The sequence below is a fragment of the Sinocyclocheilus grahami genome, unplaced genomic scaffold (genome assembly GCF_001515645.1).
Source record: "Sinocyclocheilus grahami isolate Dianchi unplaced genomic scaffold, SAMN03320097.WGS_v1.1 scaffold676.1, whole genome shotgun sequence".
NCBI lineage: Eukaryota > Metazoa > Chordata > Actinopteri > Cypriniformes > Cyprinidae > Sinocyclocheilus > Sinocyclocheilus grahami.
In genome coordinates, this window is record NW_015505855.1 from 18,758 (window position 1) to 33,368 (window position 14,611).

The 14,611-nt window shown below is 40.1% G+C and overlaps 1 protein-coding gene across 1 annotated transcript; it reads left to right on the plus strand.

Moving 5' to 3' along the window:
- The first annotated feature begins 12,563 nt into the window (after positions 1 to 12,563).
- Positions 12,564 to 14,357, plus strand: LOC107559162 (potassium voltage-gated channel subfamily A member 10-like). The gene has a single exon (XM_016242904.1). The coding sequence runs from the start codon at positions 12,610 to 12,612 to the stop codon at positions 14,314 to 14,316; it is 1,707 nt and encodes a 568-aa protein (XP_016098390.1). The 5' UTR covers positions 12,564 to 12,609; the 3' UTR covers positions 14,317 to 14,357.
- The last annotated feature ends 254 nt before the right edge of the window (positions 14,358 to 14,611 follow it).

Below are 14,611 nucleotides of genomic sequence, written 5' to 3' on the forward strand. Positions count from 1 at the left end.
TTTTGGGGTATGTAGCCTAGGCCTTTGGCCGTAGGGAATAACGTCACTGACAGCCGTCTAACGTCCCAGGAGTGACTCCCATAGCAATATGGTAGAGTTGGTACTAAGTGCTCGCCATGGTTCTGGCTTGCACTCCCCTCAGCATGGTGGCATGGGTATACCGTTCCCCATAGCGACCCCTAGAGGACGCAGTTCGAAGTTCCCATGAAAGGGAACGTCTCAGGTTACTTATGGTTACTTATCTCTAGGTTTCTTGCCAAGCTGCGGACGCAAGCTTCAGATGAAGAAGTGAATGATGTGTGCTCCCGGCGCCTATTTATACTATAGTCGCACCGGTAGTGACGTCATGGCTGTCGCCGACCAACGAGTTGGTGTTTTTTCAATGTATGCTTCAGACACGGGTCACGACGAGGCGTTCCCCATAGCGACCCCTAGAGGACGCAGTGTCTCGTTCCCTACTCAGGGAACCATGGTTACATAAGTAACCTGAGACGTTTTTCCTTACTATGCTAACTAACTAATTCATGGAATGATTCTAATCACATCGAGGATTTCCCACTTAAGTCTTCTGTCTATTACAGTTTTTCTCAGTCGCTTTGGTACATTTCTCGAATCATCCTTGACATTTGCAAAACAGTAAGTACATTTCTCAAAACAACTCGTACAAATAGCAAAACACCATGGATTACCTGCAAAAGCCAGTCTCTTGCTCAAAATCCTTCGTTCATCTCTCAAAAATAAATATCTGTGTCAATGAACATGTCAGTGCCATCAGAATGACAAGTCCTTGAGTCATTGTGTACGGATAAGACAGTCAAATTGCTTAGTCATGTTGTCAATATAACTGTACTCTGGAGGGATGTTCTGATGTAAACTATGGCTACAGTTTTGATGACAATTATTGTAAACTGTAGGTTACACCTTAGTGTATGTGGGAGTCTGATTGCAAGAGACTGGACAAGATTCACATTTATGCTTTTACTGTTTGTACTGTAATTTGTTGACAGACCATGTCATTGCGATACAGAAAGGAAAAGACAGCACTGCATAGCACAAAGAAGAAGAAAAAACAAAAGTAGAAATGTGAACATAGGACAATCTCCTTAGGGAAAACCGTACATGCAGTGCTGTAGGAATTACAGTGCAGTCTTCCTAAGCCTCCTGACGTTCCGGTCTGTTGCGATACAGAAAGGAAAAGACAGCACCGCATAGCAAAAAGAAAAAAAAAACAAAAGTAGAAATGTGAACATAGGACAATCTCCTTAGGGAAAACCGTACATGCAGTGCTGTAGGAATTACAGTGCAGTCTTCCTAAGCCTCCTGACGTTCCGGTCTGTTGGGCCACAAATTCTCATCCACATCACAACGAATATCTTCTCTTGCAATGCAGCATGGAAAGAATCTTTTAGAGTGTCTTATCCAGCCTCTGCAGGCATCTGCTGTGATGTCATCACACGCTGCATCCATGGCAGCCAGAAGGGTCATCTGTGTATGTGGCTGGCGATCATATACTTTCCATCTCCATGCTGAGAAAATGTTAAGGAATGGAGAGTAGGGTTAGAGGAACTCCATCAGCATCCTGTTGTGGGCTGCAAACCATTGCCTGATGATGTTGGAGCGATGGAAACTGACATTGTCCCAAACTATCACGTAATTTGGCAGGTCATCTCCAATCTGACCCCTCTCTTGTTCAGGGATGAGATAGCAGCACCCATGGTTATGTTCCCGCCCCGTTGGCCTGGCACATCAACTGTAGCTCTGTGGCCGATGATATTTCGACCACGCCTTCTGCGTTTCGTTAGGTTGAAGCCAGCCTCATCCATGTAGATGAAGCTGTGCGGTGGTTCACTTGCTTCCAGTTCCATTATACGCTATTTCCAGAAGACACAAAATGAGTTTTATGAATTACATGCATTTTCATTTTGGCCAAGATACAGTTACATCAAATGTATACAGCACATATTGCATCTTCTTTTCTACAGCCATAACAAATGTGCAAAGGTCACCGTCACAAATCTGGTCCATGGCCTTCCGGCCGATTGCCAGTAGATGTCACTCTATCACTACTATGGACTCTTGCACCACACTACTGTTGCACTTCACCCGGACTACAGTTCCCATCATCCATTGCACTGATTACACACATACAGCTGAATCCAATCAGACATGCTACATAAGCCATGGGCTGTGTCCGAAATCGCCCCCTATACCCTTAAATAGGGCACTATTTGAGGGAACAGCCATTTTTAGTGGTGTCCGAAACCATAGTGGACGATCTCGAGTGCACGCAGTCAATCCCACAATGCACTGCAAAAACAAGTGTACAAGTGGTGCATGCTCAACGGCTGGAGAATGCCCATAATGCACCGTGAGAGTCACACGCCAAATGAATTCCCGCATCTCGCCAGAAGATGGCGCCCGCAGCTGAATAATCAATCCGCTCATTTTTACAAAGCACTCATCCATGGCGTACAGCATAATGTACAACATGGGTATAAATTAATTGTAAATTGATTATTAAATTGTTTGATTAGGGTTTATACATAATTTCCGTGACAGAGTTCAAGATAAATCCTTTAATCTTACTACTGGAGCTGCTAGTTTGCTAGTTTCAAATTATTAATAAACAGCAAGCACAAACTATGCAAAAGCGGCATTCCTTCCGGTGCACTCAGTGTCCGAATTCACTACTCGTTTTCATTCACTCTTTCTAGTGATCTGAATTAGTGACCTAATGTAGGGAATAGTGAATGAGGGTATAGGGGGCGATTTCGGACACAGCCACGGACTTCCTCTCTCTCACTGCCGAGTATTGTTCTGCGTTTAGCATTCCCCAAGTGTTAGCTGCTTTACCGAGCCATTCCGTGTTTCTGTTTACGCTCTAGTTTTGTTTAGCATTTATCTCTCCTCTAGCGATAGCTACATTACTGAGCCATTCCTTCTCCCATTTTTAGTTTTAGTCTTAGTCTTTCCATGTTGCCTTGTTGTCTGTTTCCTGACCTTCTGCCCGTGTTTATTGGATTACCCCTCTTGTCAAGCCCTCTGGATACTGTTCGCCGATCGTAGACCCACGCTAGCCCAAGGCATATTCTTTGTCTTGCCTGAGCCATACCTGTTTGCTGTTGTCTTGCAGTCCTATGTGTAAAAAATATAGTAATGCAAAACACAAAATTGAGTAACATAAAATGTCACTGTTTAAAGTATACTTACTGTATATTGTAAAATGCAAGTGGAATACTGTAATATTGTATGAAGCATTACAGAAAGTATACAGTATTACAGTACAGTGCCTATTGTTAGATTATATACCTGTTCTGTCGACGAAAAGTCTGAATGATTGAGGACACAGTTGTTCTCCGAACATTTGGCTGCACCCTTCGACCAGCCTCGGCCATTGTAAGCCCATAATTGAGAACGTGGTCTACAAGTGTGGCTCTTATCTCATCAGGAACACGCATACAGTGGGGCAAAAAAGTATTTAGTCAGCCACCAATTGTGCAAGTTCTCCCACTTAAAAAGATGAGAGAGGCCTGTAATTTTCATCATAGGTATACCTCAGCTATGAGAGACAAAATGAGAAAAAAAAATCCAGAAAATCACATTGTAGGATTTTTAAAGAATTAATTGGTAAATTCCTCGGTAAAATAAGTATTTGGTCACCTACAAACAAGCAAGATTTCTGGCTCTCACAGACCTGTAACTTCTTCTTTAAGAGGCTCCTCTGTCCTCCACTCGTGACCTGTATTAATGGCATCTGTTTGAACTCCTTATCAGTATAAAAGACACCTGTCCACAACCTCAAACAGCCACACTCCAAACTCCACCATGGCCAAGACCAAAATTGTAGACCTCCACCAGGCTGGGAAGACTGAATCTGCAATAGGTAAGCAGCTTAGTGTGAAGAAATCAACTGTGGGAGCAATTATTAGAAAATGGAAGACATACAAGACCACTGATAATCTCCCTCGATCTGGGACTCCACGCAAGATCTCACCCCGTGGGGTCAAAATGATCACAAGAACTGTGAGCAAAAATCCCACAACCACACGGGGGGAAGTGTATGTGGGAGTTTGATTGCAAGAGACTGGACAAGATTCACATTTATGCTTTTACTGTTTGTACTGTAATTTGTTGACAGACCATGAAAGGATACAGAAAGGAAAAAACAGCACTGCATAGCACAAAGAAAAAACAAACAAAAGTAGAAATGTGAACATAGGACAATCTCCTTAGGGAAAACTGTACATGCAGTGCTGTTGGAATTACAGTGCAGTCTTCCTACACCTCCTAACGTTCCGGTCTGTTGGGCCACAAATTCTCATCCACATCACAACGAATATCTTCTCTTGCAATGCAGCATGGAAAGAATCTTTTAGAGTGTCTTATCCAGCCTCTGCAGGCATCTGCTGTGATGTCATCACACGCTGCATCCATGGCAGCCAGAAGGGTCATCTGTGTATGTGGCTGGCGATCATATACTTTCCATCTCCATGCTGAGAAAATGTTAAGGAATGGAGAGTAGGGTTAGAGGAACTCCATCAGCATCCTGTTGTGGGCTGCAAACCATTGCCTGATGATGTTGGAGCGATGGAAACTGACATTGTCCCAAACTATCACGTAATTTGGCAGGTCATCTCCAATCTGACCCCTCTCTTGTTCAGGGATGAGATAGCAGCACCCATGGTTATGTTCCCGCCCCGTTGGCCTGGCACATCAACTGTAGCTCTGTGGCCGATGATATTTCAACCACGCCTTTTGCGTTTCGTTGAAGCCAGCCTCATCCATGTAGATGAAGCTGTGCGGTGGTTCACTTGCTTCCAGTTCCATTATACGCTATTTCCAGAAGACACAAAATGAGTTTTATGAATTACATGCATTTCATTTTGGCCAAGATACAGTTACATCAAATGTATACAGCACATATTGCATCTTCTTTTCTACAGCCATAACAAATGTGCAAAGGTCACCGTCACAAATCTGGTCCATGGCCTTCCGGCCGATTGCCAGTAGATGTCACTCTATCACTACTATGGACTCTTGCACCACACTACTGTTGCACTTCACCCGGACTACAGTTCCCATCATCCATTGCACTGATTACACACATACAGCTGAATCCAATCAGACATGCTACATAAGCCATGGGCTGTGTCCGAAATCGCCCCCTATACCCTTAAATAGGGCACTATTTGAGGGAACAGCCATTTTTAGTGGTGTCCGAAACCATAGTGGACGATCTCGAGTGCACGCAGTCAATCCCACAATGCACTGCAAAAACAAGTGTACAAGTGGTGCATGCTCAACGGCTGGAGAATGCCCATAATGCACCGTGAGAGTCACACGCCAAATGAATTCCCGCATCTCGCCAGAAGATGGCGCCCGCAGCTGAATAATCAATCCGCTCATTTTTACAAAGCACTCATCCATGGCGTACAGCATAATGTACAACATGGGTATAAATTAATTGTAAATTGATTATTAAATTGTTTGATTAGGGTTTATACATAATTTCCGTGACAGAGTTCAAGATAAATCCTTTAATCTTACTACTGGAGCTGCTAGTTTGCTAGTTTCAAATTATTAATAAACAGCAAGCACAAACTATGCAAAAGCGGCATTCCTTCCGGTGCACTCAGTGTCCGAATTCACTACTCGTTTTCATTCACTCTTTCTAGTGATCTGAATTAGTGACCTAATGTAGGGAATAGTGAATGAGGGTATAGGGGGCGATTTCGGACACAGCCACGGACTTCCTCTCTCTCACTGCCGAGTATTGTTCTGCGTTTAGCATTCCCCAAGTGTTAGCTGCTTTACCGAGCCATTCCGTGTTTCTGTTTACGCTCTAGTTTTGTTTAGCATTTATCTCTCCTCTAGCGATAGCTACATTACTGAGCCATTCCTTCTCCCATTTTTAGTTTTAGTCTTAGTCTTTCCATGTTGCCTTGTTGTCTGTTTCCTGACCTTCTGCCCGTGTTTATTGGATTACCCCTCTTGTCAAGCCCTCTGGATACTGTTCGCCGATCGTAGACCCACGCTAGCCCAAGGCATATTCTTTGTCTTGCCTGAGCCATACCTGTTTGCTGTTGTCTTGCAGTCCTATGTGTAAAAAATATAGTAATGCAAAACACAAAATTGAGTAACGACATTGAAACATTGTGTTGTGCTCCGGCTATATATATACTTGCCAGTTGATGGTTCATGAGATGCACCGTCATTAGAGAAAATCAAGATTCACCTGGGAACAATTTACCAATGCAGGACAGATTTAGAAATAAGTCTAATGGAAAGGTATAGAAATATGCTTGACATATTATGACAACTTGTTCAACCATTTTGCATGTAACGACTTATGCTATGAACTAATGCCTAAATCTTGTGGGGGGTGAGACTATTCAACAGAGACCCATTATAATACATTTTGATCAACATGACATAAGCAATTGATAATGTAGGAAACAGCAGAGAATTGTACATAATAATTTAAATGGATGTACCAAAGCATTTGCAACTTGTTCAAAGAAATGAGAAACTGCATTTTTGATGTGCACAAGTGACACAATGATGTGAAGATTGAACAGGTAGTTTTGAGAATTTCAATTCTGATCTGAGAAATGTACCAAAGCGACTGAGAAAAAATGTAATAACACAGTCAAATCTGTTCAAAGGACAAATGGCATTCTTTAGGATTTTCTTTACGTGCTTACCCTTTAAAATGGCTTTTGACTTTAATATCAATTGAATTCTGAGTGACAGAGATCAGATAAGGAATTTATCAGTTAAGGAATTGTATACGCATGCTTGTTATGGAAACATTCTGCTTGTGATGTGTATTTAAAATTGTAAGCTTTGTGGTTTTAAATTCATTGGACAGAAAAGTGCACCGGTTTAACAGCCTGTTACATGGAGATGGGCTGTCTTAGACACTGCATTTTAAATGAGCTGGTTTTAAAAGTGTAACAGAAGTCACTGTTTGCTTTAATGGCCAGACAGAGAGAAATTGATGAGAGCATGCAGTGTTTGGACTGCAGCCCACAAGTCATTAATCATGTCACATTATGGCGGTGCAGGTCAGTGTATAACTAATCTCTCATACAGTAACAAAAACAGACCAGACATGGATAGTTACAGCAGGGTGCTTTTACATAAGAATATGTATTATTGACATAGACATGCGTAGGTGTTCATATTGTCTCTGTGTTCTCTTATAAAAGTAAAGGTGTATACAAATTACTTGAATATGAATATGTCTGAGTGTAATATAGACATTTCAGTATGGAATTTGAATGCTTAGGCACTTTAAAGAGTGCATTCTGGTTGCCAGACTGTTCTTAAGGGTTTGGGGTATACTAGATAGTTGCTGATGTGTTTTATGTGGTTACTAGGGAGTTCCTAGGAGGTTGATATGATATTCTGGTTGGTTGCTAGGCAGTTGCTAGGTAAATGCTTAGACAGACAGACAGACAGATAGATAGACAGATATAGATAGACAGACAGACAGACAGACAGACAGACATAGATAGATAGATAGATAGATAGATAGATAGATAGATAGATAGATAGACAGACAAATATAGATAGACAGACAGACAGACAGATAGATAGACAGACAGACAGACAGACAGACAGACAGACAGACAGACAGATCAGAGGTGTAAAGAGTACATAAAATCCTGTAGCGAATTTAGCTCAGCGACAGGAAATATGAATAATTAACCATAACTAGTTATAATTAACTATTCATATTTTAGATCCGCTGTAGATATTTAGCTGACCTCTCAGGGTGTGTCTGTGTGTGTGTGTGTGTGTGTGTGTGTCTGTGTGTGTGTTCAGTTAAATAAATGAGTATTAGGCAACATCTGTTCAGACATCCTGTTGTGCGTGTTTACGGAGGAAGTGAAAAATGTTTATTAGAATAGTTCTCTGCAGAATTACCTGTAATTTCAGTGTTTTATATGTGTAAATGTTGCTTTTAATATGCTCTTCTATTATGAATGTTGAAATGTGCACTATTAATTTGTCAGATTATTGTTTAGATTTATTTATGGTAACACTTTACTTCAGTAGTCCACTTTAGACATTCTACCAACTATAAGTAATTTTGCAACTACAAGTTAAGTAATTCTTATTCATTTGCAACTACATGTCAACTAATTCTCGTTAGAGTATTAGTAGACTGTTAAGTCGACATGTACTTGCACTGTTAGAATGTCAAAATAAAGTTTTTAGGCAGACAGTCTGCTAATACTCGAATGAGAGTTAGTTGACATGTAGTTGCAAAGTTACTTGCAGTTAGTAGATTGACTAAAATGGACTATCAAAATAAAGTGGTGTGCTATTTAATATCCTGAATGCTTTTCTAATAAGTTCAATTGAAAATCTGATCATGAGCAAAACAACCTGATTATTTGTCCATGGTTTAAACTGACATAAAACACAAGAACAATTCCAGAGAGAACTGAAACAGGGTTTACAGCCTGAAGGCTTACAATTCCACAAAGAGGTTTTATTCTCTGCTTCCTTAGAAAACCATCTGTGTGCTGGTGCCTTAAAGATTTAACCTGAAGAACTTTTATGTATGTATGTATTTATTTATTTATTTATTGCTTAAGGTGTGTGTGTGTGTGTACACACAAACACACATTTTTCCAGCACATTTTATATAGCTTTTATATTATGTAAAGTAAGTAGAGATAAATTACTGAGTATGAAAATACTAAAATTATAAAATAAACTTGAATGCGCTCATATTTATTTAAATTTACTTACATGACCTTCATGTGATGTGAAAAATCCAAAAAAGAAAGATAAATCATAAAATAAAATTCAACCAGAATAGCTGATTGTCAAATATTTTATATTATAAAGACAGTTTGATTTTATCTACCAGCAGCAGTGAGGTTGAGTGACCTTGAAAATCTCTGATCATGTGAGATCCCTGTCAATGTCATTTCCCAGCTCAACAGCACTGATCAGCATCCATCAATCACTTATCTTAATAACACTTATTATTGTCTTTATTCTATGAATGCTTGGATTTTTTTTGTTTGTTTTGTTTTTTCCTGATATATCAGTGTTTCTTCGCCCGTTGTTGTTATTTGTTTCTCTTGTATAAAGAGACACTCTCTCTCTCTCTCTCTCTCTCTCTCTCTCTCTCTCTCTCTCTCTCTCTCTCTCGGTGACGCAGATGCACATGTTCTCTGTTTTCTGGTCAGTGGCAGCTGAGCAGGATGACTCATTTTTGGCGTCTTTATTTAAACATCTGTCCGTGCCCCTCAACCACGCTCCTTTTTGAGATTTAGCCTGGAAATATTGCACATTTAGAAATCTCTAATACCTGTACATGCATGAAATAAAATTATTTTATTTGTAGCTGAAAAAGGAACATTCTTAAATCTATTGTTATTTTTACATTATATTTAACACATTGCTCTGTTGTAGTTAAGTGGATTTTGGTAGTATATTAGTATAAAGTATATTTCTATATACTTTTTTTGGTTTGCACTTTATTTTAAGGTGTCCTTGTTACAGTGTAATTATACATTTAAGTACTGAGTAATATTAATTAACTACATGTACTTACTATATGTTTAGGGTTAGGATTAGGGTTACTTGCATGTAACCATTTATTGTTATTATAATAGTATGTATATGTAACATGTGTAACAAGGACACCTTAAAGGTGGTTATTAAAGGAGCCCATTCCAAGTTTCTGAGCTCATCCCTGATATTCGGATCTCTTTCAGTGGATGTTTATGGTCCCATTTTATTGTCCACCAGACAAAAATGTGCTTACTTTAGAAACATACAAGCACAAAGTATATTAGATCTGAGGTATCATTCACGTCCATAATACAAATGAGTTATGCTTTTAAGTTTAATACTTTGTTTTGAAAAAATATGTTAAATTAAGTTAATTTGAGTAATAGTTATAGTGTAGGCTCCACTAATAATTTTGATTTTGCTAATATGCTGTCATTGTATTTATTTGAAAAAAGTGTTTTAGGTTTTCAGGCTTAAAACCAGAGGGGAAAAAAAGACTTTTTGGCTGTACAAAGTACTGTTGCTGATTACTTGTAGTACAGCTTGGCTGATAGCACTGCAACATTTCCTCTGAACCCAATGCAGGTCAGTGGAATAGTAAGTGAATTAGATGAGGGGCGATTGTTTTCCCACTGTCTTGGCCTTTACTGGGCCAGCAGTTTCTCTTTCTCTCTCTGCTTCCTTCCCTCTGCTACTATCTCTCGACTTCTCTTTCAACAGCTCTCTTATTCTCCCACACTGCCTCACAGGCCAGGACTCTGGTGTCAGGTGTTTGACAGGGGTTACTCTTTAGCTGAGGTGATGTCCGGCTGACTGTTGTGTCAGAGGTGTGTCACCATAGATGCTGGAAACGTCTGTGTCGCATTAAGAATCACAGGGAACCCGTCCAAATGTCTGTTCAAATGTTCGAAACGTGTGTTTGTTACAGCGAGGGAAAATGGCAAAGCAATTAAGCTTTGTAAAAGTATTGAAATTAAAATGTTAAAGCATTTGAGTGTTGAGTGTGAATGGCTGTCAAGGTTGCATTTTACCCCAAAATCAAAGGAAAAAAATTAAATCATTTGTTACATAAAGCCTGTTTCAGGACATTGTTATGCCCTGCTTTGTTTCATTTTCATGCACATAATTTCATGATAATTAAGCCGTCTGGTAACACTTTAGTTTAGGGACCAATTCTCACTATGAACTATTTGAGTATTACTGTAGCATGCATATTGGCTGTTTATTAGTACTTATAAAGCACATATTAATGCCTTATTCTGTGTGACCATATTCTAGATCCCTTATTCCACCCCATACCTAAATGTAACAAATACCTTACTAACTATTAATAAGGGTGGGTAAAATATGACATATTGTGAGATTCACCTGCATGATATAATATTCAATTGGTCCAACTTTATATTAGGTGGCCGTAACTACTATGTACTTACATTTAAATTAATAATTTGATACAATGCACTGATTGTGTACATACGTTTTACATTGTACTTATATTTAAAAAAAATACCTGCATATAATTACATCTGTTATTAAGTTCTGTAATTATATTGTCAACCCATCACTTACACCTTAACCCATCCTTAAACCTACCCATACCACCAAACCTGTCCTTGTTAGGTATTCCACCTTAATAGCAGCAAATGTGTTTTACAATACATTATAAACTAGTGCTGTCAAGCAATTAATCGCGATTAATCACATCCAAAATAAAAGTTTTTGTTTACATAATATATGAGTGTGTACTGTGTATATTTATTGTGGATGTATATAAATACAAAGACATGCATGTATATGCTTAAGAAAAATATGTTATGTTTATATATTAAATGTATATATAATATAAAATATAATAATATAAATATATACATTTATATACATGTAAGTATTTTCAAAATATACTGTATGTGTGTCACAGTCACCAGCTCAGCCATCTAAACACACTACACTTTCCATCATCCCCTCTGGCTACAACCTGTGCTCACTCAACAATCACCACACCTGTCTGACATCAGCCTCATCAATCTCACTTCATAAGCCAGCACCAAACACACGTGGTTGTCTGGTCTCAAGGTTGCACACTCACAAGCAGTTCTATGGACTTTCCTGTTGCTCTTTGGACTCCTTCTTTGAATTGACTCTGAGACACTTACCAGTTGGATTACCTGTCTGCTTCCCCCTTCATTTTGGGCACTCCCCGGATGGACTTGTGCACTTGATTTGAGAACCTGCAAAAGGAAAGATAATACTGATATTGTTTCTCTAAGAGCTTCATTAGACTGCTTGTGTTGATGCTTACCTGCTTTTGTTTACCTGTTGGTTTTGGAATAAAGAAGCTTGTTTCGTCTACTTAACCCTTGTTCTCCTCGTTCCTGTTGTGACAATGTGTCTGTGTGTGTGTCTATATATATATATATATATATATATATATATATAAAATAAATAAACACAGAACACCTACATCTATTGTGTAAACAAAAACTTTTATTTTGGAGGCGATTAATCGTTTGACAGGACTAATATAAACAAAATAAGTACATTGTACTTATTTTTGATGTAAGGCCACCTAATATAAAGTGGGACCATTCAATTTGATAATATAGTTTTGTAAACAAGCGATAACATGTCAGTCTAAAAGAGGATGTTTAATATTTTAATCATGGACTGTTATAGACATATGAAATATCCCAGTACTCCCACATTTGCAGTGTAAAAGTGATTCACAGCGAAAACAAAAATAACCCAGAGACGACTGACATTTTTGGAAGTGTTGTGAAGCTGACACCTTCCAAAATATGTCACCTTCGCCAGCTGCTCTCCTCGGTGTTTCACCCAGACCAGTAACCAAGAAACACTGTGCTTCTCAAACACCATTTACTGGAGTTGTATTAGTCAAAAACAGGCTCTAACTCTTCTTCCTTGTTTTGCAGGTCGCAAAACCTTGGATTCCTCCTCATTGTGTTGATCTCCACCTCAAAAACAAATGATAAATATCAATTTGAAATACTAAATCAGTGGGATTGTCCTGGTAAAGGTTGAATTCAATGGTTGTCTGATATCTGGAGCCACATGACTGTCCAGGCTGGAAGAATAGAGGTGGCGCTAGTTGACTTTGAGGGTATGGAGAATACTAACGGTGTGGACAATTTCAATGACCCAGACTATCCCAACGAGATGATGGCTTTGACAGTAGAAATGCCAGAGTTCGGGCCTGGCAGCACTTACTGCAATTCTGCAAAAGGGTCACCATATAAAGAGAGGACACCACAAAATCTGGACAAACCTCAATCACCTGTCCTGCCCCCTAACACGAGGAGAGGGCGCGCCAGCTGCGCTAGTCTGATTTCCAACTGGAAATTACTCCTGAACAGTGAAGGAATGCAAAGTGAGATGATCTTCAGTAAACTGGCCAAAGAATACGAGGACTTGTTTATTGATAAGCAACCTCTCGATTATGGTGATCAAAAGGTCATCATTAACATCGCCGGTCTTCGCTTCGAAACCCGCCTGAGGAGCCTCGACCAGTTCCCAGACACCCTTCTGGGCGACCCAATGAAAAGAATGGGCTATTTTGACCCCATGAGAAACGAGTATTTCTTTGACCGCAATCGTCCAAGCTTTGATGGGATCCTGTATTACTATCAGTCTGGGGGGAAGGTCCGCCGGCCCGCGAACGTACCTTTAGATGTCTTTACAGATGAGATCATCTTCTACGAGTTAGGACAGGAAGCCATGGACCAGTTCCGAGAGGAGGAAGGCTTTATCAAAGACGTGGAGATCCCATTGCCGTCCAACGAGTTTTACAGGCAGTTCTGGCTGCTCTTTGAGTATCCCGAGAGCTCAAACGCAGCCAGAGGGGTCGCTCTCGTTTCCATCTTTGTCATCGTCATCTCCATCATCATATTCTGCATGGAGACTCTTCCAGAATTCCGTGAGGACCTGGAGATTTTTCCAACTGCAGGTGTTTCCTTCAACCAGACGCATCCCTCGGGTGCTCCTCCAAGTGCCTCTCCCAAAACCATCAGCAGCACCATCTCCGACCCCTTCTTCATTCTTGAGACCGCTTGCATCATCTGGTTCTTCTTCGAGCTCTGCGTGCGTTTCCTGGTTTGTCCCAGCAAGCGGGAATTCTTCAACAACATCATGAACATTATTGACATTGTCTCCATTATTCCCTATTTCGTCACTTTGATAACTGAGATCGTGACCACCACCAATAAGTCCAACACGGGGCAGAATATGTCCCTGGCCATCCTGCGAATCATTAGACTGGTGCGAGTCTTCAGGATCTTTAAGCTTTCCAGACACTCCAAAGGGCTGCAGATCCTGGGCCAGACGCTTAAGGCCAGCATGAGGGAACTTGGCCTGCTCATCTTCTTTCTCTTCATCGGCGTCATCCTCTTTTCCAGCGCCATCTATTTCGCTGAGGTGGACGATCCTAACACCCAGTTTGTTAGCATCCCTGATGGATTCTGGTGGGCTGTAGTTACCATGACCACTGTGGGATATGGAGACATGTGTCCTATTACATTAGGCGGTAAGATTGTGGGCACTCTATGTGCCATTGCTGGGGTGTTGACCATCGCCCTGCCTGTGCCTGTAATCGTCTCCAATTTCAATTACTTTTACCATAGAGAGACAGAGCAGGAGGAAAAGAAGCCCATAGCGGAGTCAACCGATCAAGCTTTAACATCAGGGAACAATACAAAACAAGGAAGTAGTTCCTCTCTGAACAAGGCAAATGGGAACTGGCAGACTGACAAATCCAAGTATTAAAACCCATCTCGAAACTGTATTTTCATGAGCGTGAATCTCATTAAACATGTTCAGGTCATATTTCACCACAAAATCAAGAGACCAAGATAGCATACTGCAAAATGTCTTCATCTGGAAAGCATCTGCTGTGTATGAACATCTGAAAGTTAAGATGTCAGTTTTACATACATTCTAAATCATAGACATCTTAAAGACATTTTCTAAACGTCTAATTGACATCTGATAGGAAACGTCCTATAAACGTATTGCAGATGGGCAAGCACTCTAAAACATATCTCTTGCAGATATCTCTGTG